General features: G+C 42.9%; 1 protein-coding gene across 1 annotated transcript in view; it reads left to right on the forward strand.

Annotated features, from left to right (window-relative positions):
• mast2 (microtubule associated serine/threonine kinase 2) overlaps positions 1-27,560 on the forward strand; it is a 139,678-nt gene that overhangs the window by 65,340 nt on the left and 46,778 nt on the right. The window contains exons 4-5 of the mRNA XM_047374758.1: positions 5,853-5,884; positions 23,770-23,861. Coding sequence (XP_047230714.1) covers positions 5,853-5,884; positions 23,770-23,861 — 124 coding nt within the window. The remainder of the gene's footprint in view (positions 1-5,852; positions 5,885-23,769; positions 23,862-27,560) is intronic.

Below are 27,560 nucleotides of genomic sequence, written 5' to 3' on the forward strand. Positions count from 1 at the left end.
AACATATATTTGTAAAAGCCAACTTAAAATGTTTTTCAGCATTTTTTAGCTTTCTCCACTGATAAAAGCCAGGGAAGTTTAGTTTTTCCAGCTTCGTCCGCTCTATGAAAGTAACCACAGCTAAAGTTAACCTGAGAGCTAATTGAACATATTGATCACCTTTGTTCTAGGCCTGTAAATCAGTTGCAGATTGCCTTTGATAGACCATATTGATTGCACCAAGCTGTGGGATTGATTCAGGCTTGATTATTTCTGTCTGCATGTTTGCCTCTAAATGCATCCAGAAATGGATTTTAGACAAGCTGAAAGCGTCATAACGACTTGCTGGGTTTATTAAAGAGTAAAAAGTAAACTTAATGCAGATGCATAAGGGGCGGATGGAGGTAGACTCTGATGGTGTGTTAGCAGTTTTTCTGATGAGTTTAGCTTTGTAACCTGAGGCCAAGTTGACTCAGTTTTAGATCCTAAAGGACTCTCTGCTTGGCTCCTTTATGACTCGGGTAGATCTTGATCACCTCCTGCAACTGCTTTGTTTTTTTCTGTAGTTCTGGTGGCATCTGACATAATTGTCAATTAAAATACTCCTTCATCTGATTAAATGTGGATGGCTGCCGTCATGGAAAGGAACCAATGGCCTAATCACAGAGTGGGGTGTCTGGTTGGGGAACTTCAGGGTTTTATCTTTGTTTTGTTGGAATCTTCATGATTTTACCGTTAGAAAGCACTTGGTATGAGAGTCAGCTTCTCCAGGTCTCAGCTGAGATGGAGAGTCTTGTTCAAGAGGAGTTCAGTTATTTAATGATGGCAAGATGGAGCAGGAGCTGGATAGATGGGTATCTGCAATGAGGGAGGATATTTCGCCAGCCTTTGTTTGAAGCTCTGGATTTACAGTTCCATCTACATTCCATTCACAACCCTCACCAATGGTCATGAGATACGGATCATGGATGTAGGGTGGCTGCACTCACTCTTAGAGGTTAGGTGAAGAGCTTGTCTTGGTAGACCTCGGAGTACGGCTGCTACTCATTGGCATTAAAAGCAGTGGACCAAAAAGGTTCATCTGATCAAAATGCCTCCTGGATGTGTCTTCTGGAGGTTTTCTGGACCTGACCTGCTAGGAAGAGACTCGGGGGTAGACCCAGAACTTGCTGTAAGGAATCTTCCTTTTTGGCCGTGGAACATCTTTTGATCCTCGCGGGATGGATGGATGGAGTAATAAATAGTTTCCAAGTGTTTGTCGGTTTTTCTTATTTTCATCTTCACCCAGCACCATCCAGTGTGTGTAACTGAACATGGTGCCACAGAGTTTCATTATGTAAGAGCATGTTAGAAAGTCATTACCTTGTCATTGTTCAAGACAGGAGCAGGTTCCACTGGTTTCCAGACCTGCAGCTGGATCACGGCTAAGTTGGGTTTGATGTCATTCCCAGATCTGAAACCTGACATCTGAGGGAAATGAGATACAGCAAATATCTGCGTGTTGCTAAGTGGGATCCTGAATAAAGGATCAGGATCAACAATTTGTTTTTCTGGAGATTACGTCCTAATAAAGAACCTTTAGTCTGTGCTTTTATGGAGGTAAATTTGTCTCAATATTATTCAATCAAACAAAAAACAACTAATCTCAATCAAAAAATATTAAGTTATGATCAAAACTTCAGAGTTGTAACAATTTTTTTTTTAAATGGAATATTTTATTTTGAGGAGAAAAAAACTGATAAAACCTTTTTTGATTAAAATGACTAATTTTTTCTCACGAAGAGAAAAAAGTTATTTGCAAAACATAAACTTTTATTTTCATTTTATGTCAAAAATCTTTGGTTACGAGTCGCTCTTTTGGTTTTGACGCTCTCTGTTTTTGGTTGAACTCAAAGAATTTTGAGTTCTGGAAACATGAACATCCTGGGCGGGGCCTAAAGACGAACGCTGTAAGACGTTTCCCTATTGGTTAGCGCTGACTAAAGCAGCAGACTCTGATCCCCCGCATCTCTGAACTTCTGCTCCAACTGCAGGGCTTGCAGCGTCGCTTCAGTGAGGAGACATCAACTCTACAGAAGAAAACTGCGGTCAAGTGAGCCGACAGTCAGAAATACGCGGTGACGTCAGCCGACACTAGCTCTCTCTTAAAGATTAGCGTCGCACATACAGGTCCTTCTCAAAATATTAGCATATTGTGATAAAGTTCTTTATTTTCCATAATGTCATGATGAAAATTTAACATTCATATATTTTAGATTCATTGCACACTAACTGAAATATTTCAGGTCTTTTATTGTCTTAATACGGATGATTTTGGCATACAGCTCATGAAAACCCAAAATTCCTATCTCACAAAATTAGCATATTTCATCCGACCAATAAAAGAAAAGTGTTTTTAATACTGTGTTTTATCAAGGGCAGGGTCAATGCAGCTAGCTATCAGGAGATTTTGGAGCACTTCATGCTTCCATCTGCTGAAAAGCTTTATGGAGATGAAGATTTCATTTTTCAGCACGACCTGGCACCTGCTCACAGTGCCAAAACCACTGGTAAATGGTTTACTGACCATGGTATCACTGTGCTCAATTGTCCTGCCAACTCTCCTGACCTGAACCCCATAGAGAATCTGTGGGATATTGTGAAGAGAACGTTGAGAGACTCAAGACCCAACACTCTGGATGAGCTAAAGGCCGCTATCGAAGCATCCTGGGCCTCCATAAGACCTCAGCAGTGCCACAGGCTGATTGCCTCCATGCCACGCCGCATTGAAGCAGTCATTTCTGCCAAAGGATTCCCGACCAAGTATTGAGTGCATAACTGTACATGATTATTTGAAGGTTGACGTTTTTTGTATTAAAAACATTTTTCTTTTATTGGTCGGATGAAATATGCTAATTTTGTGAGATAGGAATTTTGGGTTTTCATGAGCTGTATGCCAAAATCATCCGTATTAAGACAATAAAAGACCTGAAATATTTCAGTTAGTGTGCAATGAATCTAAAATATATGAATGTTAAATTTTCATCATGACATTATGGAAAATAATGAACTTTATCACAATATGCTAATATTTTGAGAAGGACCTGTATATTGAGACAAATTTAACTCCATATACTTTTACCTTTGGGCCATCTCCTCTTCAGCAGCACTCAGGCTCTTCTTTCCCTCCATCTCTATAATTACATCAGCCTCTCTCATTGCTGTCTCTCTCAGCCATAAAGCATATTACCAGTTCCTGAACTCTGATGGGCAGACAGCTTCAGCCTTTGTGTCAGCTCTCTTTTTCCCCATCATGAGGATAATTTTATAACAGTCGGTGTTGTGCATGTTGTCTTTGTTTAAAACAACAGGACGGCTGCTGCTGTTGCAGGCGTGTGTTTGTTTTCATCCAGAACTTTTGCATTTTTTTCTGGTTATTGTTGCAGGATGGTGTTGGGGGGGGGGGAATATTCTCCCATAGGACTCAGACAGCAGCTGCAGAGCCTAGAACATGCAGTATAATGCAATAAAATGTCAGATGAATATTTTTGATGAGCATCATTTTACCTCTCCAGAGCCCTGTGGAGGCGGATGAATGATAAGCAGAAAGTACTTAAAGAGCCCTCCTCTTCTTCCGGTCTCCATGTTCCAGATGTACAGAGACAGTAATGTCCAACTGCCAGGGGGTGAAACCTTTCAGTAGATTAGTTACTTTAATCCAGATCTGATTTCTATGAAGGTTCGGTACTTTTGGTCCTGGGTAACACTGTTGAAAAGCTCTCTAATGACCTGACGAGTCTTAAAAAGTTACAGTAATCTAACCTGCATTCACAAGTTATTCTGGGTCCTGTTTGACTGGAAATCTTTGTTTTGGGAATGGGATGATAGAAATTTGATTCCATAATGATATCAAAGTTCTGGGATGTTGTGTCATTTTTTGCGTCTTGCATCCAGCTAGCCGCTGACCTCTAACGTTGCATTTGTTGGGCAAAAATATTAACTCTGTCTTTCTGCAATGAGTTCGAGGAAATTCTGATCCATCTCTCACTCATATTTGGTCACACTGAATGGCTATAAGGGACTCTGGTCATGTGATGACAGTGATATAAAGCTGTATGTCATCAGTGTATTTATGCTATGATACTGTATAATCTGAGCAAGGGGACTTGTATATATCGAGTAAGAGTCTTGAGAATAAAACCTTGAGGAACTCCACATTTGATCTTTGTTCAGTCAGATTTATAACGGCCAAATAAGACAAAGTTCTGGTCTGCCAGCTTTCCTTTTTCTATTTCCACAGTGTGATAGTATCATTACTAGATGTTAAGATTTTTGTGATTTTCTAGTTTTATGTTTTCATGTTACACGTGACTTTTATAAAGTTGCAGAATATTTATGATGCATCACTATTTACCAGAGTTTCTAGAGGTTCTTTAGATCCATTATCCAGAACATATTTAGTTCCTTGTTTTGGCCTTGGTAGTGGGTCAGAACAAAGACTAGTTGGAGACGAAGTGTTGCTTCTCCTCTGTGTTCTATGTTAAATGCTCCTTCTCCATTCGATCTATTAAAGAATGTCAAAATCAAAGCATTACTTTGTTTTAACTTGATGCAAAATGTGAACAAGAGCAACTCCTTCACTAAAACGAGGATTTTAACATGATCAGAAACGTGGCCTGGATCCATTTTCTGGTTGACATTTGTTCTGTCTTGACAGAAGCACAGAAAACCTAACTGGATCATTTTTGTGCTATTTTGTTCAAACACCCAAAGAGCAACATTTGGATTGATGTTATCATGGTGAACCGCCTTTTCACTGCAGACCTCTGCCTCTCACTCTGCTTCAGCCAGACTCCATTATCTCCATTAGCTTCTCTGAACACCGAGCTATGAGGAGATAGCAGCATTTTATCTGCTTCTGCTCAGCCAGAAACACTCAGTGTGTGTGTGTGTGTGTGTTCCTGTCTTGGCATCACAGTGAGAACCATTTTCCCAATTTCACCATCAAATTGAGGACCATTTGTACCAAAGTGAGGACATTTTGCTGGTCCTCACGACCTATTTTGCTAACGGTTAGGTTTATGACTAAGATGTGAATTGACTTTAGGTCAAGGTTAGGGTTAGACATGAACTGGTATTAGGGTTATTGTCAGGGTTAGGGCATAGAAAGGGTTGAAAATGACTGAAAATCAATGGGAGTCAACACATGGTCCTCACTACATATAGTAAAACAAGAGTGTGTGTGTGTGTGTGTGTGTGTGTGTGTGTGTGTGTGTGTGTGTGTGTGTGTGTGTGTGTGTGTGTGTGTGTGTGTGTGTGTGTGTGTGTGTGTGCGCTGCTGGAGAGGTTTTATCTTTGCACATGCTCAGTCCGCAATCACAAAACACGTGGTGGTCTCACAGAGTCTTTACATTGATCAGGAATCAGTGAGCCTCTGTGATAAATCACTCATTAGAAAGCTTGTTGGCAGTTCAGATTTTAAATTTAGTCAGAAAAAATGTAAGTATTATTAAATATTATTTCTTAGTTATAAGCCAGTACACTGATCCCAGGCATAGCATCAGAACGTTTGGATCAGAAAACAGGATCCAGTTCAGGATCCATCAGTTGGTATCTAAATTACAACAAACTTTGAATAAATAAATTAACAGCAGCAACAGCTGTCTGAGCTGGTTTACTTAATGAGATGAAAACTCAGGGACAGAAGAAATTCACCTGTTTTATCAACGGCAAAACTGAAGGTGTAAAATGAGTGATGTTTGTAACAGGCTGTATCTGATGTTGCAGCGACACCTGCTGGTCAAACACCTGCATTGAGGTTGGACATGCTGAACTGTTTGAAAAGTGTTGAACCCGGTAACTAAAAGACTGTCTCTGTGTTTTCTTTGTTCCAGAAGGAGTTGAGCCTTCCCAGAAGAGGCAGTTTGTAAGTACCTGTAATCCTCCTGCCCAATCCCAGCTCCTCTAGTCTCTGTCTGGGAGTTCCCACCTGCAAATGTTTGGAAAGTGTAAAATGCAATGAGCCAAACAGTTTACTCTTGACTGCTTCGTTCAGTCTCGTCTCGGCTGAATGAAGCTCAGCTGATGGAGTCTTCTGTTAGACTTTCCAGGATGGAAATGAGATGCGTGAGCGTTCAGGAGCAGCTGAAGCTTCCTCTGTGGACGGCTGCAGGTCTATTTATATCAGAGTGTTTATGTGGGGCTGCTGGGCAGCTAATTTGTTGCATGTAAAGTTCTGCGTGTTTGGAAGCATTGAGACACACTGAGAGGTCTGGATCTGTAGGAACCAAATGTTTGGCATCACACCGGGCTGAGAAATGTTCTCAGCTGAAGGTTGTTCATGTTCCTGACGTTCCTGAAACAGCAAAACAAAAGGTCAGATCAGATCTGCCTCAGGAGCTCTGCTCCAGAAATTAGTCTTTACCCTGCCTCTGTTTCTCTGGGAAACTGTTGATAAACTGAACACCTTCACAATTAACTTTGAGCAAATGGAGCCGGTTTACATGCATCCCCATAGAGAAGGTCTTGATTCTCTCTAGATGAGTCAGAAATGATTCTCATAAACACCTTCAGATCAATGGGGTTAATGCTTGGCTCCTACAGCCTGGAAATGTATGGAATTACTTTAGTATTTTCTAGTGGAAAAGGACAACCTGAGTCTGAAGAAACATTTTCCAGACTTGGCTAGATGTGTCCTCCGATCTGTCATTCCTTTAATCGCTCTGCCCTCCCTCCTCATTCAGACAGTGTTATCTCTGAAATGGGTCACTGCCTTGCAGTTCTTAAAAGATGTTCAGAATATTTACACAGCTCTAAAATTAGTGGTATTTTTTAAATAGTATTATTACAACAAAAACACCATGGAATATGGAATACTTTATCAATGAACATAACTACAGAATACTAGAAGAAGCGCTTTGAAGTTGTTTTCTAAGCAGAGCTTCATGAACGTCTGTTCTCTGTACTTGTTCTACCTGTGAGTATTAGTGTGGTTATATTCTGCTTGTATAGATAGTTTTATGTCAACAGGTGTGTGATGTAAGAGGAGCCCAGAAGGAACAGCTGGAGCTGCTGAAGCTAATTGGAGCCAAAATAAACAGAAACATTCCCTTCCTTCCCACCTTGTGTCCTTCTTTACATGAGTCCTACTTCCATCCTCGAGTCCAACTTCCATTCACGAGTCCTACTTCCATTCATGAGTCCTACTTCCATTCACGAGTCCAATGTCCTTCCATTCACGAGTCCTACTTCCATTCATGAGTCCTACTTCCATTCACGAGTCCAATGTCCTTCCATTCACGAGTCCAACTTCCATCTTCGAGTCCTACTTTCATCCTCGAGTCCTACTTCCATCCTCAAGTCCTACTTCTATTCCCGAGTTCATCCACGACTCCAACTTCCATCCACGAGTCCTACTTCCATCCTCGAGTCCTACTTCCATCTTCGAGTCCTAGTTCCATCCTCGAGTCCTACTTCCATCTTCGAGTCCTACTTCCATCCTCGAATCCTACTTCCATCCTCGAGTCCTACTTCTATCCTCGAATCCTACTTCCATCCTCGAGTCCTACTTCCATTCACGAGTCCTACTTCCATTCACGAGTCCTACTTCCATTCATGAGTCCTACTTCCATTCACGAGTCCAATGTCCTTCCATTCACAAGTCCAACTTCCATCTTCGAGTCCTACTTTCATCCTCGAGTCCTACTTCCATCCTCGAGTCCTACTTCCATCCTCAAGTCCTACTTCCATCCACGAGTCCAATGACCTTCCATCCACGACTCCAACTTCCATCCACGAGTCCTACTTCTATTCCCGAGTTCATCCACGAGTCCAACTTCCATCCAGGACTCCAACTTCCATCCACGAGTCCAATGTCCTTCCATCCACGACTCCAACTTCCATTCACAAGTCCTACTTCCATCCTCGAGTCCTACTTCGATTCCCGAGTTCATCTACGACTCCAACTTCCATCCACAAGTCCTACTTCCATCCTCAAGTCCTACTTCTATTCCCGAGTTCATCCACAAGTCCAACTTCCATCCAGGACTCCAACTTCCATCCACGAGTCCAATGTCCTTCCATCCACGACTCCAACTTCCATTTACAAGTTCTACTTCCATCCTCGAGTCCCTCTTCGATTCCCGAGTTCATCTACGACTCCAACGTCCATCCACAAGTCCTACTTCCATCCTCAAGTCCTACTTCCATCCTCAAGTCCTACTTCCATCCTCGAGTCCTACTTCTATTCCCGAGTTCATCCACAAGTCCAACTTCCATCCAGGGCTCCAACTTCCATCCACGAGTCCAATGTCCTTCCATCCACGACTCCAACTTCCATTTACAAGTCCTACTTCCATCCTCGAGTCCTACTTCGATTCCCGAGTTCATCAACGACTCCAACTTCCATCCACAAGTCCAACTTCCATCCAGGAGTCCAACTTCCTTCCTCAACAATGGTTCATAAACCTTTATGCGGAAACATGTTACTGAGAGATGAAAGCTCAGTAACTGTCCTGGTGCTGTTAAATGGGTCCGTCCTGGTGCCGTGAAATGGTTGATCAAATGACTGCAGGTGAGGAGGTAATTCAGCCGTGTTGGAGGAAGTGCTCATCTAGAACCTGCAGAACTCCGAGACACCGGCCTGTAGGGACTGAAATGGACCTTCCTGGTAAATTAAAATGGACCTCAGTCCCATCCAGCCTGCAGTTGAAAGGTTTTGGCTTCCAGGATCTGAGCTCCTGCTCGGGCCAACATGGCCTTCTCAGAGAATCCACTGGATGTTCACTGGTCTAGAGATGATGGAAGCAGACAGGTCCGTTTTTATTCTCCCATCCAGAGGGAAAATGTGGATGTTCTGCATCATGAATGAGGCGACACCAGGAGAGTCTGAAGTTAACATCCTGTTTATGGAGTTCTGCAGATTCTGCCATGCTGCGGTTCATGGCCAGTATCGTTCCCTGCAGCTGCTCTCATTGTAAGTCCTCTGATCATTTGGATCAGAGCCGCTGCCGTCGGAGTCTATTGTTTCTAGTGGGTCGGCATCTGAGCTGCATTTAGCCCATCAGTGTCGGCGGTGTCCTCATGCTTCTTAGAAACCAGAACATGGACAGACAGCTGCTGGTTCTCCTCTGTCAGGTTATATCCCAGTCAGGTCCGCTCGGTCCAGTTCATCTCTAAGCTGCTCAGGTCGGGTTTTAGTCCAGAGGTCTATTCACTCCTTTTAATTTATTTCTGCCTATTTTAATTCAATTATATGTTTAACTTGATGTTTTCCAAGACAGGCAGGAATGATCTCAAATCCGGGAATGTTGGACTTTACTGTGAATATTTCATTTTATTTTCATAAATCTGAGTCTAAAAAAACGGTTCTTTTTAATTTTAGGTTTTAGGTATTTTTATTTCTATTAATCTTTTAATGTATTTAAAAATCTAAACTATTTATTTTAATTGTATTTAATGCTTCTATTTATTATTTTATCTCTGTTTTTATTTTGATGTAATAAAAATATATTCAATTACTTGTCCTGGTATTTTATATAATTCTTTCATATTTACTTAATTTATTTGTATCTTTATCTAACAGAACATAATATGTTATCAATCATCTAAATTTAACTTAGTATAATTTGGAAAAGTTCAAAGTCTAAACTTTAATATAATTAACTCATTTTATTTGGATTTTATTTGGATTCTGAAGATTTTATTTTAACAACTAAAACCTGAAACCATAAAAAATATAAACTGGGTTCAAAGGTTAATAAATCCCAAATATTAAATCATTTTAAGGTCAACCTGCTCTGTTTTTGCAGTTTATAGAAATGTAACTTTGGCTCTAAAATAAAGGTAAAATGGTTCATTTTAAAACTAGTTTTAATAATGTAATAAATGTTAAAAGACAGAACATCTTTAGATGTTCCACCATTAAAACCAGGAGATTTATTAGTTCAGAGGAAACTTGTTGGATTCCCGTCCCTCCCCCCCTCCGTCTCTCTGTAGAGGACTCAGGCTGTCTTCTGGTCCAACAGCAGACGGTTGAGCCCAGTTCACCAGGAACAGAGGGGGATTAACCGGACAGCTGCACCCAGGGAAGACGCTCCGTCACCGGGAATATGGAGGACAACAGCCGGAGGATCGGTCCGTCTTTGTTCTGTGGGATCATGGAGCTCCTGTCTTCTCCTTGAAGGTCTTTGATTGTTGTTTCACCCTCAGCAGAGGAATCTGCCCTCCAGGACTCTTCCTGTGTTCTATAATTTACGCTGGATTATTCCAGGAACAAAAGGGGAAAATCCTGAACGGGCTGGTGTGTGTAATCTATGTGCCACTGCATGTTCTGGATTTGAATTCAACTGTCCGAAGGAACATTTTACCACTAGAACCGAGTGTGTGTGCAGGTGACCTAACGCAGCACACACTGAGGTCATCCCTCTAAACACGGAGGCGCTGGGAGCGATCGCAGTGACGGACAGATGAGCTGCTCCACGCTGCTGGATTATCACAGATTACAGCTGAACCTTTTGTCCCAGAACATGAGATGAAGAGGAGGAAGGAGCGCTCGGGAGCCCCTCACCTCCGCCTCCAGTAAGAGAGCTGAGTCCAGTGTTTATGTGAGGGAATTCAGGTCGGATCCGTGTCAGGACCAAATGTTCTAGAAATCATAAACAGGCAGGATAAGATCCCAAATCCGGGAATATTAACAGTCTGTTCTGCTTTTTTTTAGTGAATGTAACAGACGCACAATACAGACGGTCCGAGATCCAAGCAGTCTGGAACAGTCCAGAACTCCGGTTAGGTACAAATCCAGATAAATCTGGACCATCCGTCCATCTATTAACCAGTCCATCCATTCGTCCAGCTGGTTTCAGGCAATTCAAGTTGTTTATTCATTCCCAACATTTTTAAATTAATTATTATTAAATTAGCTTCAAAGGGAAAGAGAACTCTGGGAATTTGTATCTGAAAAAGATCTGGAATTTTGCTATGAAAGCTGCAGGAACCCTGAAGAGTAGAGAAGATAAATACAAACTGGTCCTAAAAGAGCTTTTAGAGACTAAAACGTTTCCACAGAAAAGTCGCAATAAACCAGATTTAAATAAAAATACTCAAGAGTTTTCATAGAAAACTGACTTAGGGGTATATAGGTTTATTCTCTCAGTATTCTCCCCTTCAGTGCTGTTTTGGTGCGTTTTTCTAAATGTCAGTAAATAGTGACAGATGTTCCTTTTGAGTTTATTTGGTCTCACTGATCAGATGCGTCTGTTTGGGAGGCCGAAGCAGCAATAAGTTCACTCAGCAGATCTAATTAACCTGCTGAAAGTTTCCCAGATTCACTCTGGATTTACTCTTGTTGCATCATATGATGAATAATGGTCGATAAAGCTGAGTCATTCAAACATATGCTGTAATTAAACTGTAATTTATAGGGAAATAACATTCCTGCAGCAGCTGGGCAGCAGGAATGTTGATTGAGTTCACATGGAACATTGGAGAAGAATCCAGCAGTAATGTCCGGGGAACATCTTCAGGACTGTTGCTAGGAGTTGACTGAGCTGAGATGTTAACTCTTTCCTTTCACAGAACCATGTTGTGGTTTAAACAGTCTGCAACCAAGACGTCTTCTTCTTTATACTTAGGAACGGAGACTTTAACTCTTTCCTGAGACGCCTTCTTGCTGTGGGGGGCTTGAAGTCAACGTGCCCCTGTTGTCCCTCTAAGCCTCCATTGGGACTCTGCCAGACATGTTGGAGACTTGGTGTGGTTGGGAAGATAGCAAAGCTTCTCTTTATTAAAGGAAAACCAAGGGAAGTTCTGAGATGTTCTCTTCATTCATGTACATCATCTAAGGCCAACCTGAACTGGTGAAAGAGTGACAGGACTTGGAGAGGACTGTTGGAAGAAGACCAGACAAAACGCCAAATTCAACCTAATTACTTCATTTAAGTCCTCATCTGTGCTTCCTGCTTCTTCTTTCGTCTGCCTGGGATCACATTTTCCATGTTGATTTAGAAAATGATTAGTGATTTTCTGCTGCCCCACATCCACGGTGTTTCCTCCTGAGCCTGTTAGGATTTGGATTCTTGGGCACATTCACCCTGCTGGTCCGGTCCAGGGATCCGTAAAAGTGAGATAATTCACCCTTTCAGTTGGCCCAGTTTGCTTTCACACAGAGATTATTTAGACCGCACCAAACAACGTCATGCAGTTGCAACAGATTGTTTCGGGGGGCAATGCTGCTCTGATCGAGAAGGACAAACATGAAGCAGAAAGTCTGTCTCATCGGGTTTCTGTTGCTACTTTGGTTTTCAGATGTAGATGTTCACCTGCACCTCTTCACTGCTCCACGCTGCCCCACAAGACTCTTTCGTCTTTGCGCTCTTACTTTGTTTTCCCTCTACTTCTTCTTCTACTGAAATGAGCTGCTCTTAATTTACATCCTCTCTTCCTGTGTTTGGTTCGCTGGCCCAGCACGCATTCACACTGTGAACCACTCCGGAGTCTGGATCAACCGTGCTAAGACTTGCAGTTGTAACTATGCGAGGGTACGGTTCTCTGGTCCATTTCAGAGTCCGAGATGGGTTCATACCACAGCGATCCGCTCCAGAAACCGGACTCTGGTACGGTACAAAGCGTTCCAAAGGTTTGGTGTGAAAGCACTTTTATTCTAAACTTTAGTTTGGTCTCAGCTGGTTACTGTTGTATGAAACAACGGTGGGCATGTTGTCTCTTCAGATCAGAAGCACAGAACATAGTTTAGGCCCCACAGCCTTCAACAGAGGAAGACGAACCTCTGTAGACAGATTGAGATGCTTTATTAATGTTCACGGTTGTTTTTCAGGGATGTCGATCTTCATAAAGTTCTCTCACTTCTACAGAGAGCTGTCAGAAATGAGACCCTGATGACAGAGAAAGTTTTCTTTAAAACCATTTTCTTTACTCCTATTTTAATCCAGATCCAGTTCAGCTTCATCCAGGTTTAATGTCTCACAGACCAGTACTCATTTAAGTTAAATAATACTTACTAATTTAGTCGGCAAATCGACCTGGAGATCAGTGCAAACATAGAAACTCTTCCTTATTTGCTGAAATATGACTGAGGCTGACGATGTACGAAGAGAACATCACAAGTCCTAAAACGCATCCTAGAGGAACACCTTGAGTGAGAAAATGCCGTTAAAGGAACTGAGAAAAAAAACAGGGAATTTAATAACTAAAACTTTTGCAGCATCACAAAAACAATCGGTCCGACCTTCGTTACTAGTTCATTACATGAGATGGTGCTGCTGATTTATTCACTGCCGTTTTAATGAAAACTGATATCCACACATCTTTTCTGCTGAGCCTCAAGTCATGGTGGCTGTAAACATGGAACATTAGTCCTGCATACTTTGCGCTGTAGGAACACACAGTGAAAACAGATACTGAAACAGCAGAAGAAGAGAAGGAAACATGAGAATCTGTTGGAGTGAACCAGCAGCTGGAAGATAAACCCGTCATCAGCTGCACTGGTCTCTCTGAGGGAGATCAGCGTCCACCAAGTCCCACAGCTCCAAAGGTCGCCTGTGGAGGTCAGGAATAATAGGATCTGTTTAGTGTACCATTAAAAAATGTGAAGTTTCTTTTTAGATATAGAGGTGAGATGCACCGATCTGGCCTTTTCTGGCTGATACTGATATCTGCTTTAGTTTTAGATCAGAGCCTCTTAATTTAAACTCATTAAAGTCAAATTTGGTTTATTTTAACAATTACATGTAAAAAAACAAGAACAAAAATATGCTGCTCAATATAAGGGAGAGGGAGTGGTGGCCTAGTGGTTAGAACAGGAGGTTTGTGTTCCGGAGGGGGACACAAGGGGCCACACAAGGGGCCAGGTTCGTATCCCACAGATTACCACTCAGGGTCCCTGAGCAAGACCCATAGCCCCAGAATGCTCCCCGGGTGCCGCACAATGACAGCCCACTGCTCCCTGTAAGGGATGGGTTAAATGCAGAGGACAGATTTTGTTGTAATGTACATGTACTATGACCAATAAAGATGATTATTATTATTATTAATAAACATCACATATATTGTGATGCTCCAACTGACCAGCAGATGCTCCAACCAAACACTCATGGCATTGATCTGAAGGCTGTAGGTCACAGAGTGATGGAAGCACTGATGACAAAACTGGCAAATATCACACCTGACGACTTCATCACTTTCTAATACTTTCTATGGTCATGCAGCCCTCAGTCTCTAACCTCCAACTGATTTTCACCAAACTCAAAACAAAGAACAGGCTGTTGATGGATTTAAAAAAATCACTGAGCTTCGCTGTGAGCAGCTGCCTGACGAGATGTTTGAGAATCAGACATGGTGGCAAATTTAGAGCAGACTTGAAGCAGGATGAGGACATCAGCCTTCACATGGTGAACATGTTTGACATTAAAAAATGTTCTGATCACTTTGACCAGTTCATGTCTTTAAAGCTGGGAGAGTCATTCAGGCTGCAGCAGAGAAACAGAGAATCTGTTAATTTATCAGAGTTTGCTGCAGAAAACCCAGAAACAAATCTGAAGCTGTTGATTAATTTAATAAATATAAACCAAATACTGGGGACATTTCAACATGTAGAAAACAGATCTGTCACTTTTAACAAGGACAGCTTGACATGGCCATGACTCCAGGGCTATCTGAGCTGTAACATCTCAGTCATTAAGATGTAAATCAGGTGTTGGCACCAAACCTGGGAGTCCATGCAGCTGACCACAGATGTTACAGGCTTGCAGCGACTGAATGCAGGAAATATTAGATCCAACCAAATGGTGTATCCAAGCAGCTCTTTGTGATTGACTGATGGTGCTTTTGATATTGTGATGTAGACTGCAACATGATATAAGTATTCACTCCCCTTGGCTTTTTACCTTTTTTATTTCGTTCCAACCTGTAATATAAATGTTTTTAATCTTATTTATGTGATGGATCTCCACAAAATTGGAAAAAAACAAAAAACAAAACAAAAAAAGAAACATATATATATATGTGTGTGTGTGTGTGTGTATACGTATTCACTCCCTTTGCTATGAAGCCCCTAAAAAGTACCTTCAAGTGTCACTTGATCTGTCGGTGCCAGGAGAGGGCCATCCATTTGAACTCTCAGACCGGCCAGGGAGTACATTAATCAGAGAGGCAGCACAGAGACCAAAGGTTACTTTGGAGGAGCTGCAGAGTTCTACAACAAAGACTGGAGCATCTGTCCATAGGACCCCAATAAGCCGTACACTCCATTAGTGTTAAAAATAAGAAGGCATGTTTTCAGTTTGCTAAAAGTATGCTAAAAAGCACGTGGGCAACTCCCCACATGTATGGAGGAAGGAGCTCTGATCAGATGAGACTACAACAGAACCTTTAGGCCATCAAGGAAAACGCTATGTCTGGCACAAACCCAACACCCCAAGAACACCATCCCCACAGTGAAACATGGTGGTGGCAGCATCATGCATGTGGCGGTGTTTTTTAGCAGCAGAAACTGTGAAAGTGGTCCGAGTCGAGGGAAAGATGGATGGTGCTAAATACAGGGATATTCTGGATCAAACCAGTCAGTCTGCCTGTAATCTGAGACTGGGACGGAGGGTCACCTTTCCAGCAAGACAATGACCCTAAGCAGACTGCTAAAGCACCACTTGAGTGTTATCGGCAGACATTTAAGTATGTTGGGACGGCCTAGTCAAAGTTCAGATCTCAGTCTGAAAATCTGTGGTTAGACTAGAAGATCACTGTTCATCCAACGTGAAGGAACTGGAGCAGTTTAGCCCTGAGGAACGGGGGTGAATACTTTTGCAGGGCACTGTATTTGATGTTCAGTTTCATTGTGAACTTTATTGTACAGAATAAAAACATCGATTAGTTGGCTTCCACGTTTTAAGGAACGTCTGTATTTTCCAGATGATTCCTTATTTATCCAGTTCATTTATCTGAGAATCAGCTCCTCCCAGCAGATCTTCTCTAGATCTCCACAGTTTGTGTAACTGATGAACACCACCCACCATCCACCCTCTCCCCACCGATGTGTGCTCCAGCCGGCTCAGATTGTCCAATCTGTTTAATTTAGTGATTGTGTTGAAACTGTGGCGCTGCACCCAGATGGTCGTACAGTATGCAGGAAAACACTGTGCACATTAAAATGTATGAAAAGCCCTGCATCCCCCAGCAGGAGGTGGCTGCCCAGACTACCCCACCCAGCAGGGGGAGGGTGTGGACACGGAGACCACCACCATGAGGTCCGCCTGCCCTGCAGGTCTGAGCCGTCTTCAACCATCCGTGCTGTGAAGTCATCCTGAAACTTCACCTCACGTCCGTCGTGGTTTTCTTTCCAGGCTGAAATGTTGCACTTTTATTCATAGAAGCTCATTTCATTCAATTTCTTCTCATTGTTTCCACCCTGTTAATCTTCAGTTTAGGGACAGAAAATAATAAACTAAAGCACAGCCTTTCTCTTTAAAAAGCAGCACCAGCAGGTTTAGAGCTGACTTTTCTGAGGTTAAGTCAACGCATCATGATTCGGGACAAGTGTCGAGAGGAGATAAATATCTCAAGGCTGAATTCCTCCTGGTTCAGGATAGATAATCTCTGATAATCAGAAAAATTCACTGAATGGGACATTTATGAGCTGTGAAACAAAAAGCCTTGAAGTTATTCAGTTATTAGAGGCTTTGGACTCCCAAAAATATATATTTATATCTCAGACACAGATACTCGTTTAGACTGAATTTTTTCAGTAGTAAAGATATGTTTCAGTCTTAGAAACACATTGTTCTGGAAGGTTTGGATTTTTTTAAGGTTACATTTTTGTTTAATAAATAATGTTGCAGCTCCAGTTTCCACCCATTGCCATCAGAGGGCGCTACGCAGTAAAGTGAGCAGGTTCAGACTCAGCTTCACATCAGGTTTCCTCTCCACTCCTCCCTCCTCTCCTCATCCTGTCTTCCTCCCTCCTCTCTCGCCAGAATCTGGTCACCGGCTCAGCTGCGTTGCCACGGTAACAGCAGCCTCCTCCTCCAGCACCTGCTGTCTCCCACCTCCTTACATCCCTCTGTCAATCAGCCCTCCTCTTCCTCCTCCTCTCCCTCCCTCCTTCCCTCTGACGGCCCTCTCTCTGCCCCAGTTTACCTGCGAGGAAACCCTTTCCTCTGGAGGTAAGACCCCCCACCAGTTTGGTTCTGAGTGCTGACTGTAGAGATGTTGATGTTAGTGGACTAGGACTAGATCAGGATGCTTCACCGTGAGAAGCAGAGAATTTGTTTTTCAATGATAGTGAAACACTTTGAAGAACTGAGAAGATTATTCAAAGTAGGAATAATTCAACAGTTACCCAGACGTTGCTCTGCAGGCATTCAGTTAGTTTGACCTGGACCACATGAGTCAGCTGCATGCATCAGATTCTAACATTCTGCTGCAGATTGTTTCTGTTTTAAGAGATTTCTGGAAAATTAGTGCCTCCTCCAGATCCGCAGAGAAAAGTGCACATTCTAAAACACATCTCCAAAATTCTTCCAGATTGAGGAATCTGGAAGAATTTCAGTGAGCAGTCCGAGCTGAAAAGGTGTGATCTCCAATCGCTCAGATGGCTTTGCATCAAGAACTGTCTTCCATCAACAGCTGACAGACCCACATTGTCAAAGGAGTACTTTGGCAAACCTTTGTCCAGCTTTACAATATGAAATTATATCCAAAAAGGCCACTTCTGATTGTGATCAGACCGAAATAAAATGAGAAAATAAGGATAAAACTAAAAACCTGGGAACAAATTTGGATAAAACCAGGATAGAATCTGGATAAAAGCAATATTCCACCTAGAACAGAAGCTCTGGTCCTCCGAGTCAGTGTCCCTCTCCTTTTAGACTTGTTTCTCCTCCAGCACCTTCTCAGCTGCCATCCAGTGCTGCAGAAGGCTGTTAACAACCTGTTCCAGATCTTTGCTAGAAAAAGTGGAGTGATGAGGAGGAGGAGCATCCAGCCTGTTGTCAGCAGCCAGACTCTGTGATGGTAGGAGGTTGTATCATGGTATGGCCTGGAACAGAGCTCTTGGCAAAGCTAATCTCCGCATCTTTGACGACGGCCCTAATGCAGAAAAATCCGGCAGATATTTTAGAGCACCATCTGCTGCCTTCAGGACCTCATTGTTTCCAGAGACGTCCATGGACAATGGAAAACCCATTCTAAAGGCCTGGCTGAGGAGGAGGAGGATGCAGCTGCAGTCCTGACCTGACTGTTGGAGAATTCAGGAACTAGGAATGGATCCATGGCCCTATAACGTTGTTTAAGCCCCAAGGAAGTACAGGTCCTTCTCAAAATATTAGCATATTGTGATAAAGTTCATTATTTTCCATAATGTCATGATGAAAATTTAACATTCATATATTTTAGATTCATTGCACACTAACTGAAATATTTCAGGTCTTTTATTGTCTTAATACAGATGATTGTGGCATACAGCTCATGAAAACCCAAACTTCCTATCTCACAAAATTAGCATATTTCATCCGACCAATAAAAGAAAAGTGTTTTTAATACAAAAAACGTCAACCTTCAAATAATCATGTACAGTTATGCACTCAATACTTGGTCAGGAATCCTTTGGCAGAAATGACTGCTTCAATGCGGCGTGGCATGGAGGCAATCAGCCTGTGGCACTGCTGAGGTCTTATGGAGGCCCAGGATGCTTCGATAGCGGCCTTTAGCTCATCCAGAGTGTTGGGTCTTGAGTCTCTCAACGTTCTCTTCACAATATCCCACAGATTCTCTATGGGGTTCAGGTCAGGAGAGTTGGCAGGCCAATTGAGCACAGTGATACCATGGTCAGTAAACCATTTACCAGTGGTTTTGGCACTGTGAGCAGGTGCCAGGTCGTGCTGAAAAATGAAATCTTCATCTCCATAAAGCTTTTCAGCAGATGGAAGCATGAAGTGCTCCAAAATCTCCTGATAGCTAGCTGCATTGACCCTGCCCTTGATAAAACACAGTGGACCAACACCAGCAGCTGACACGGCACCCCAGACCATCACTGACTGTGGGTACTTGACACTGGACTTCTGGCATTTTGGCATTTCCTTCTCCCCAGTCTTCCTCCAGACTCTGGCACCTTGATTTCCGAATGACGTGCAGAATTTGCTTTCATCTGAAAAAAGTACTTTGGACCACTGAGCAACAGTCCAGTGCTGCTTCTCTGTAGCCCAGGTCAGGCGCTTCTGCCGCTGTTTCTGGTTCAAAAGTGGCTTGACCTGGGGAATGCGGCACCTGTAGCCCATTTCCTGCACACGCCTGTGCACGGTGGCTCTGGATGTTTCTACTCCAGACTCAGTCCACTGCTTCCGCAGGTCCCCCAAGGTCTGGAATCGGCCCTTCTCCACAATCTTCCTCAGGGTCCGGTCACCTCTTCTCGTTGTGCAGCGTTTTCTGCCACACTTTTTCCTTCCCACAGACTTCCCACTGAGGTGCCTTGATACAGCACTCTGGGAACAGCCTATTCGTTCAGAAATGTCTTTCTGTGTCTTACCCTCTTGCTTGAGGGTGTCAATAGTGGCCTTCTGGACAGCAGTCAGGTCGGCAGTCTTACCCATGATTGGGGTTTTGAGTGATGAACCAGGCTGGGAGTTTTAAAGGCCTCAGGAATCTTTTGCAGGTGTTTAGAGTTAACTCGTTGATTCAGATGATTAGGTTCATAGCTCGTTTAGAGACATTATGGAAAATAATGAACTTTATCACAATATGCTAATTTTTTGAGAAGGACTTGTATATGCTCCACATAATACGCCCAAACTTAATGGAGTTTTTCTCCGAAATTATGAACTCTATTTAAAAAATCATTATGATAATTAGATTTTTCAATCGTGAGTGATAATTCACTGTGTTGTGTGCGAATGAGAGAGAGCGAGAGTGTTCATTGATATGTCTCCACCTGCAGTAGCCGTGTGACGGAGTGACGTCACTTTGTTTGCAGCGTTAGGAAAGAAGGAGCCTGTTGGAAGAATCTGAAGGTTCCTGAAAGCGTCAACCATCCAATATCTGTGGTGGCTGGTCTGGGATCAGGAACGAAGCAGTCAGAGCAGCATCAGGAAGGGAGGGAGGAGGCAGGGAGGGGGAGACAGCGGACTTGGCAGCAGCTTTTGCACGCGCTCAGTGCGGCGGGTGTGACAGGTGGAAGTCGGCGCCTGCTCGTTGTCAGAGCGATGCTCGGTCCTCAGCATGTCTGAGTCCTGGACGGTGCTCTCCAATTTCTCGCTTCCAGAGAGAAGCATGCTGCGGCGTTCTCAGAGGTACGACCGTCTGTTTTCTCCATGCTCTCCGGCCAGCATGTCCTCCCTCTCCCTCTCGGGTTTTTGGGATTTTTCTCTGGGTTTGTTTTTCCTGCTCTGCACGTCTTCATGCTCAGCAGGAGCAGCTCCAGCATGAAGGTTGCCGGACTGGTTTTGCATTGTGATGGAAAAATAGGAAGCTTGCCTTTACTGATTTTATTTGATGTGGAGTCACATGTAACTAGGATCATTTTTATTCGATTTTCCTCCTGGTGTGCAGCTTCAGGTCGAGAGGATTGATCTGATATCTTTTCCTCAGTTGACACGTCTCTTCCCAGTTGGATGAGGCCAGGATAGGTTTCTCTGACAGGAAGTAGTCCCTGTGATAGTGGGAACAGTAACACACTAACATGGACCTTGTCTGTTAGATTTCTTCTTCTGTGCTCCTGATGTGACTGGGTTTGTCTCAGATATGAATTTTAAAGGAGACTGAGACTCCTACTGACTCCTGCACAGAGAAAGCCACTACGGTTTGTTGAATCGAAACAAATCTGCTGCTGGTTTGAAGGTTTATTCGCCTCAAATCTACTGTTAATCTCAGACTTTATTCCCTTATTAAGTTCTCTCTGTGTTCAACTCACTCAGTTCTCAGTAGGAAACATTTAGCGTTCTGCCTCCATAAAGATGCATCAAACTTTACATTTTAAAATTTACTTTTATTAAATATTTTTTCATTTTAATTTGTATGTCTTTATTAAATGGAGGACATGTCCACATTCCAAAGTATTTATTTATTAATTTCTAAAACTCAATGATCGGCACCTCTAATAATTCCTAAGAATAAAGTAACTAAATGTATGTGTTTAAAGTTGATGAGAGTGGTTGTTAACTTTGTGTCCTCACACGGAGGCCCGGTTCCCTTAGCCACTCTTCAAAATGTGAAAGACAAGAGAACATGACGTTTGAAACTCTTTCATCTTCATCTTTGTGCTCTTACTAAGATTTTCCTCTACTTCTTCTTTTAGTACTCAAATGCGCTACTCTTACTTTACATCCTCCGTTCCTGTTTTTGAGTTTGCAGAACTGATGCATCTTTTTTCTGAAAATTGTTTGTTAGCTTCTGCTAACTAAGCATTTAAACTGTAGAAAATCAGAATTATGAGAAAAATCTGAGTTCTTTTCTAATCTTAATGTAAAACCCAGAATGACTCTGGGAGCTTCTTCAGCCAGAGGAGGACTGGAGTCCTTGAGCTGTCTAACCTGACAACCTGCTGCTTTGATAATGACGAGAGGTGGAAAAAAAGCTCAGCATTCAGAATAATAAGTTCCTGATCCTCAGCAGGGGTCCAAACCGCCTGTGGGAGGAAGAAAGCAGAAAACCCAGCTTGTATTCCTTCAAACGTTGCTTCTCTAGCTGCATGCATGAGGATGAGTCTGAAAAACGGAGAAGAGACGGTTGTGATGGTCTATCCCTCGAAATCAACTCAGAACGATTTTCTTCTCTGCATCTTTTATCCTAAACTAGTCTTTGAAAGTAGGTCCAGATGTGGAACATCTCTGCTCTGGACCAATACTGCCCGTTTTACCTGCTCCTGATCTGCCTCTTCGGCTGTCCTGTTTTGGCCTTCATCCTTTCATCTGAGGCTGCCTGTGTTCATTCGCAGCTGAGAAGAGTGACTGTGGCTTTAAATGATCCGGTTCTCCGTCTGGTAGCTTCATGTTTGGCTTTGGATTTCATTTAGAAAAGTACTTTTTTACTCTTGGAGCAGAGTGGCGCTTCATGTGAACTGAATAATGATCAGAATTTAATCAGGTTTCCCATCGGTACCTCGGTCTCAGTCTCTGTTCGTGTTAGCGAGGCTGCAGGTAAATAAACATGTTGTTTTACACACGCTTGATGCCGGCGGACCTGGAGGCCTCATTACAGCCAAACAAGTCTCAGCTGGAGTCATTAGGGAGCACGCTCAGCCCGGGCTTCAGAGTAAACTGCAGAGCAGGAAAACATTGTGAACCCCACCTGCTGGTGTGTTGGAGCTGTTAGGGGTGGATGCTTACTTCAGATCCTCCTCTTCCCTTCTGTTCGGGGACAGATGTCACAGATTTAAAGCAGATTGATGTTTTCTCACAGCGACATATGGTGAAATAAACACACTCCCACTGGTGTCTGACGCCAGAACAAACTGTTTAGCTCAGGTTTTCCTGCAAATATAACTCTGATAAAACATGGAAGGTAAGGAACCAGGAACCAGTGAGAGCTGGCTGAAACAGATGATTTAAACCGTGGTCCGGAGGAGGTTTAAACGTTTTTCCAGTGAACAGGGAAAATGATTCACCTTCAGGAATAGAGTGCATCATAGAAACTGGAACCTGCAGAAGCCCTGCTGTTGTTTAGTGACTGGAGTGTCCATGTGGGTGGATGTGGAGAAGGTTAGAAGATGGAGCTGACATGCAGATGAAGGATGTGAAGGATGCTGCAGCCGAGACATTATGTTCAGAAACAGAGACCTTTAAAACAGTCGGATGAAAACGACTCTAGACCTGGTGATAAATACGTTTTACTTCTTCCTGCTTAAAAAACCCTTTGTGAAATTGAACATGCCTAATTTATTTATTTTTTGTTATTATTTATATATAGATAGATATCATTTTTTATTTCCTTTTTTCATTGCATTATTTCACTTTCTGTTTTTTTGTTTCTTTCTGTTCTTTAATTTTTTTAATTACTGTTATTTTTCTTTTTCTTTGTGTAATTATTTCACTTAATTTTTTCGTACATTTGTTCCTAGCCAGATCCAATGTTAGCGCAGCTCCCTTAGTGATGGAGGCCTGTTCTGAGACATCAGACCAGGTTTGGTTGCTTTCAACCAGTTTGGTTTCTATTCTTAGTGGAAGTAAAATAAAGGCATTGAAACATTCACAGTGTTGTGTTTTCATGACCTTTTAGTTTTTACCACTTGTATAAAATGTCTCAGGACATAAAGAAACGAGAATTATTGTAAGTTATGTTTTTCTGTGGAAACATCACAGCATTCTGAGTTTGGCCCTTCCGAGCTTCTGTATTTGCAGTTAAATATATGAGGCCACACATTTCTCCTGGGTGTCTTTAACAAATAACAGTAATTGTCCTGTCTGAGTTGCTGTAGCCATAGTGCAGATCTTACCTTCAGGAAGTGGGGTAGTTAGGCTGATCTTCACTCTGGTATTACTGTCTCTGGATCAACTGTGACTCTCCTCACAGCTGCAGTGTAAATGAGTCGGGTCTGTAATGCTTCCATCAATAACTCAGACCTGTGAGTCGTGTAAGGTTGCGTGCAGCAGCCGTCAGAGCCGTGATCCATCTGCACGTATCTGACAGCTGCTGTGGACACCTGCTGGTATCGATGAGGCACTGCAGGGGTCTCAGTTCTGGAAACGGATCAGATGACTGGGAAACATTTAGGAAAAAGCTGGAATTCTGTGTGGCTCATTGCAACTTTTCCACAGCAGTGTTGGTTGAGGATTTGAGACAGAATCACTAACCTGGATCTGTTTGTGTCCACAGCTGTCGAGCGAGCAACAGGAAGAGTTTGATTGTGACGTCCAGCACCTCCCCGACTCTTCCTCGACCGCACTCACCTCTGCACGGACACACAGGTAACACCTGCACCTCCTCTCTGGACACACTTTGGTCGGTGGTAACCAGCAGGGGGAGGTGTTGCAGTAGCACCTGTACCTGACAGGTGTGTATTTCACCAGCAGGGGGAGGTGTTGCAGAGTTATATTTGGTTGTGAGAGCAACAATGAGGTCAATGTGATATGTCTTGCATGTGTCAAAAAGGGAAGTGAGGTTTGTAGCAAGACAAACGAGACTGAATGAGGAGCTTTCAGTGTGAGTGGATGGCACAGCACAATTTCAGCTGTTTGCTTCACAGCTTCTGCTGCTGCTGTGCAGGCCTGCAGACAAACTGGGAATCCAGCTGCAACCGGATCCAACTTTTTAGAATAAAATGCTAAAGGCCTGTCTTTGGATCTGAATGGTTGGGTTAATATTGCTTTCATATAACCCTGGCTGGCGTCTACACAAAGTGTAAATGGTTGACTATAATCTGGCAGAGATAAGGTGACTGTTGTTTGAAGCAGATTTCTTAGCTCTGAATCCCTCCTTAATCCATGTGATTTTGTCTTTTAATGTCATGTCTTTGCCATAGATTGCAAACGTTGGACAATGGCTGCATAGTCTGGCAGCCATTCTCTACAAAAGTTACACAGTCCCAAAAAGGACATCATTTGTTGCTTAGTTCGTGGTTTTGGGGCTTCTTGTATTGCCTTCTTTCTGCTGCTTAGAAGGGAGCGGCAGTGCTGTGATAGCATGTGTCCCAAATAAATCACTTCCTCTTTACAAAACTGCAGTTTGTTTCTAGAAGTTTGTGTCCTGTCTGGTGGAGGTGTTTTAAAACCATTACCATGCCTTCTTCACAGTGTTCTTTGGTATCAGAGGCTATAAGGATATCATCCACATACAGCAGGATCTGACTGTGCTCAGGTATTATGCAGGTACTCATTGAATATCTTAATGCTTGTGTGTAGACATGGTGGCTCTCACTGAAGCCTTGTGGTAGTCTGGTATAAGTGTACTTTTTCCCTTTAAATTGGAAACCAAACAAATGCTGTGATTCTTCATGCAGCGGTACTGTAGAGAAGGCATTGTTAAGATCCACCACTGAGAAATATTTTTATCCAGGGTTAGTGAATGTAACAATGTGTGGGGGTTTGGGACATCAGGAGCTGCATGCTCCACTATTTTATTTATTGGTCTAAGATCCTGAACCATCCTCCACTTTCCTGTGCTGACTTTCTGTACTGGAAAGATAGGTGTGTTGCATGTAGCATCAGGTGCTTCCCTTAATATTCCTGACTTCAACATATCTTGTATTACTGGCTTAATACCTTCTTCAGCTTCTGGCTTCAAGGGATACTGGCGAACTACTGGCCGTTCTTCAGATATTAATTTAACCTTATATGGTAGAAACCCTTTTATAAGTCCTACATCAGTTGATGATTGGGACCACAGTTCAGGTGGGACAGCAGCTAAGGCAGGGTTCCTGTTGCTCTCTTTGCTTTGAGCTCGGCCCTGTATCTGTCACTTTGCCTCATCCAAATGTGTCTTTGGATGAACTTTGACTATCCACCCTAGAGTGAGTTTCCAGATTCCTGTGTTAGGATCTACTTTCCAGTCAGAGCTTGTTAATGCCTCATATCTCCCTCTTTCAGCACGCTGTATAAAGTTTTCTAATTCTTTCCACTGACCCCCCACAGGTTTAGTTAATGATAGATGAGGTGTACTGTCTTTAAACCGTTGGAGCTGTCTTCCTGATTGAGGTGGAAGATTTCCCTGTTTTGGGGTCAACATACAGATGCTGAATGGTAACAGTCAGATTATTTTCTCTGTGAAAAATAGTATCATACTGATAATCTGATCCTGGAGTGTTTTTATATCTCAGAGTTACATGAAGTTCAGTATCTGGCATGTATTGAGTTTGTTGGAAAGTTTGTTTTTCTCAGCAGTTCTCGAGCTGTTGGTGTGGGCCCTAAATCTAGGGACCAGTAATAGTGTGGTTGTGAGGACCCGTGTACAACTAGGGCTCCCTCCTCAACCACAGCTTTCATACTTGTCTCTGTAGACACGATGTTTATGTGTAATTTCTGCATAATGTCTCTTCCCAGCAGATTTACTGGACATTTCTGACTGATCAAAACAGGAGCCTGGCAAGTGAATCCTTTTTCAGGCTCTGTTATAGTTACTGGTGTGCTTAAATAATGGACCTCTGATGTACCGGCTGCTGATCTGACGTGTTCTGCTGTGTCAGAGTATTTTACTTTGGGTGGGGGTTCAGTTAACACGGTTCTGCTTGCTCCTGTGTCACACAAGCAGTTATATACTTTATTATTGATCAATATATTTTTATATGGCAGATCTTGGGTTTTATGAAGTGCAATGAGCTCCAGTGCTGCTTGTATATCTATTTCCTCCATGTTACTGGAGGAGACAGAGGCTGTCTCTTTAATTGTCAATTTTGGGCTGAATTGGGGTTGTGTACGCACTCTTCATTACATTCTCTTGCAAAATGTCCTGGCTCATTGCAGAACCAGCAGTTTTCATCTCTTGCGCCAGGGTTTTGTAAGTTTGTTCTACATTCTCTGGCATAATGCCCTATTTTGCCACACCTCAGGCATGCATTACTCTGGGTGTGGTTGTGCCATGGGCCTCCTCCTCCTCCTCTTCCTCCGCAACCTCTAAATCCTCCCCTTCCCCTTTGTCTGTTTGTCCCTGAAAGGTACAATGCTATTAAGCCATTTTGCACCATAAATGTATCAGGGTTTTTATTCTGTTGCGTTTTATATGCATGTTGTGCATACTCCAAGGCCTGAGTAATGTTTCCGGTATTTTGGTGGACCCAGTGTTTATCTCTGTACCTCTGGAGTTCAGGTTTTAGTCCTTGTAGGAGTGCTCTTTTTAACTGTTGCTGATATGCTCCATTCTCTGTCTCATCAAACGCTGTAGCAGAGTTTGCTCTGAATACTCGTCTCATTCTATCCAGAACATCTTGTGGGTCTTCCTCATCTTTCTGTTTACATTGTGAGATTTTACCATAACCTACCATAACCTACCATAACCTGTCTATAAACTCCTCGAATTCTTTCAAAAAGTGGGTTTAAGGCATCCTGCAGTGCTGGTGAACACTGTTCCAATGGTTGACCCACGGCATCACATCCTGTATAGTCGCCTACTATCCTGCACCATCGGTGGCTGAATAACTGAGTGAAGCACTGGAGCATCTCTCTGCCATTAAGATGAAAACTCCCTCTTAGTTCAGTAATAGCTGCTAAGAACTCTTCTACACCTTCCTGTATTGGTGGGATACCCTTCAGGGCAGCTGATCTGTCTTCCTGGGTCCATGGCCTATATACTAAAATAGTTGGTGGCTGTGGATTATCCGCAGTACCGGGGTTTGGATTTGCTACTTCAACCATGGGAAATGCATTTTCAGCTAGATTTTCTCCAGAGGGATGGAATATTTTTCCGTGGGCCCCTAGCTGGTCAGTTGGGTACAAAGGTGCCCCTTTAACCTTTCCTTTATTATTTTGGCTCCTAGTTTGCACCCCTGTGTTCCACCAACTAGACAGGGCTCATTGTGGGGACAGCCAACTAGAGGCCGTTTTTTCTTCTGGTTTGAAGGAATCATTTCTGCTTTTCTGGTCCCCAGTGGGGGCTTTGGGGATTACAACTGGTTCATTTACTTTTTTATTTTGTGGTGCTGCAGCTGCTGCAGCTGCTTGTTGGTGATCAGCGGG

This window comes from Girardinichthys multiradiatus, chromosome 9 (genome assembly GCF_021462225.1).
Source record: "Girardinichthys multiradiatus isolate DD_20200921_A chromosome 9, DD_fGirMul_XY1, whole genome shotgun sequence".
Taxonomy (NCBI): Eukaryota; Metazoa; Chordata; class Actinopteri; order Cyprinodontiformes; family Goodeidae; genus Girardinichthys; species Girardinichthys multiradiatus.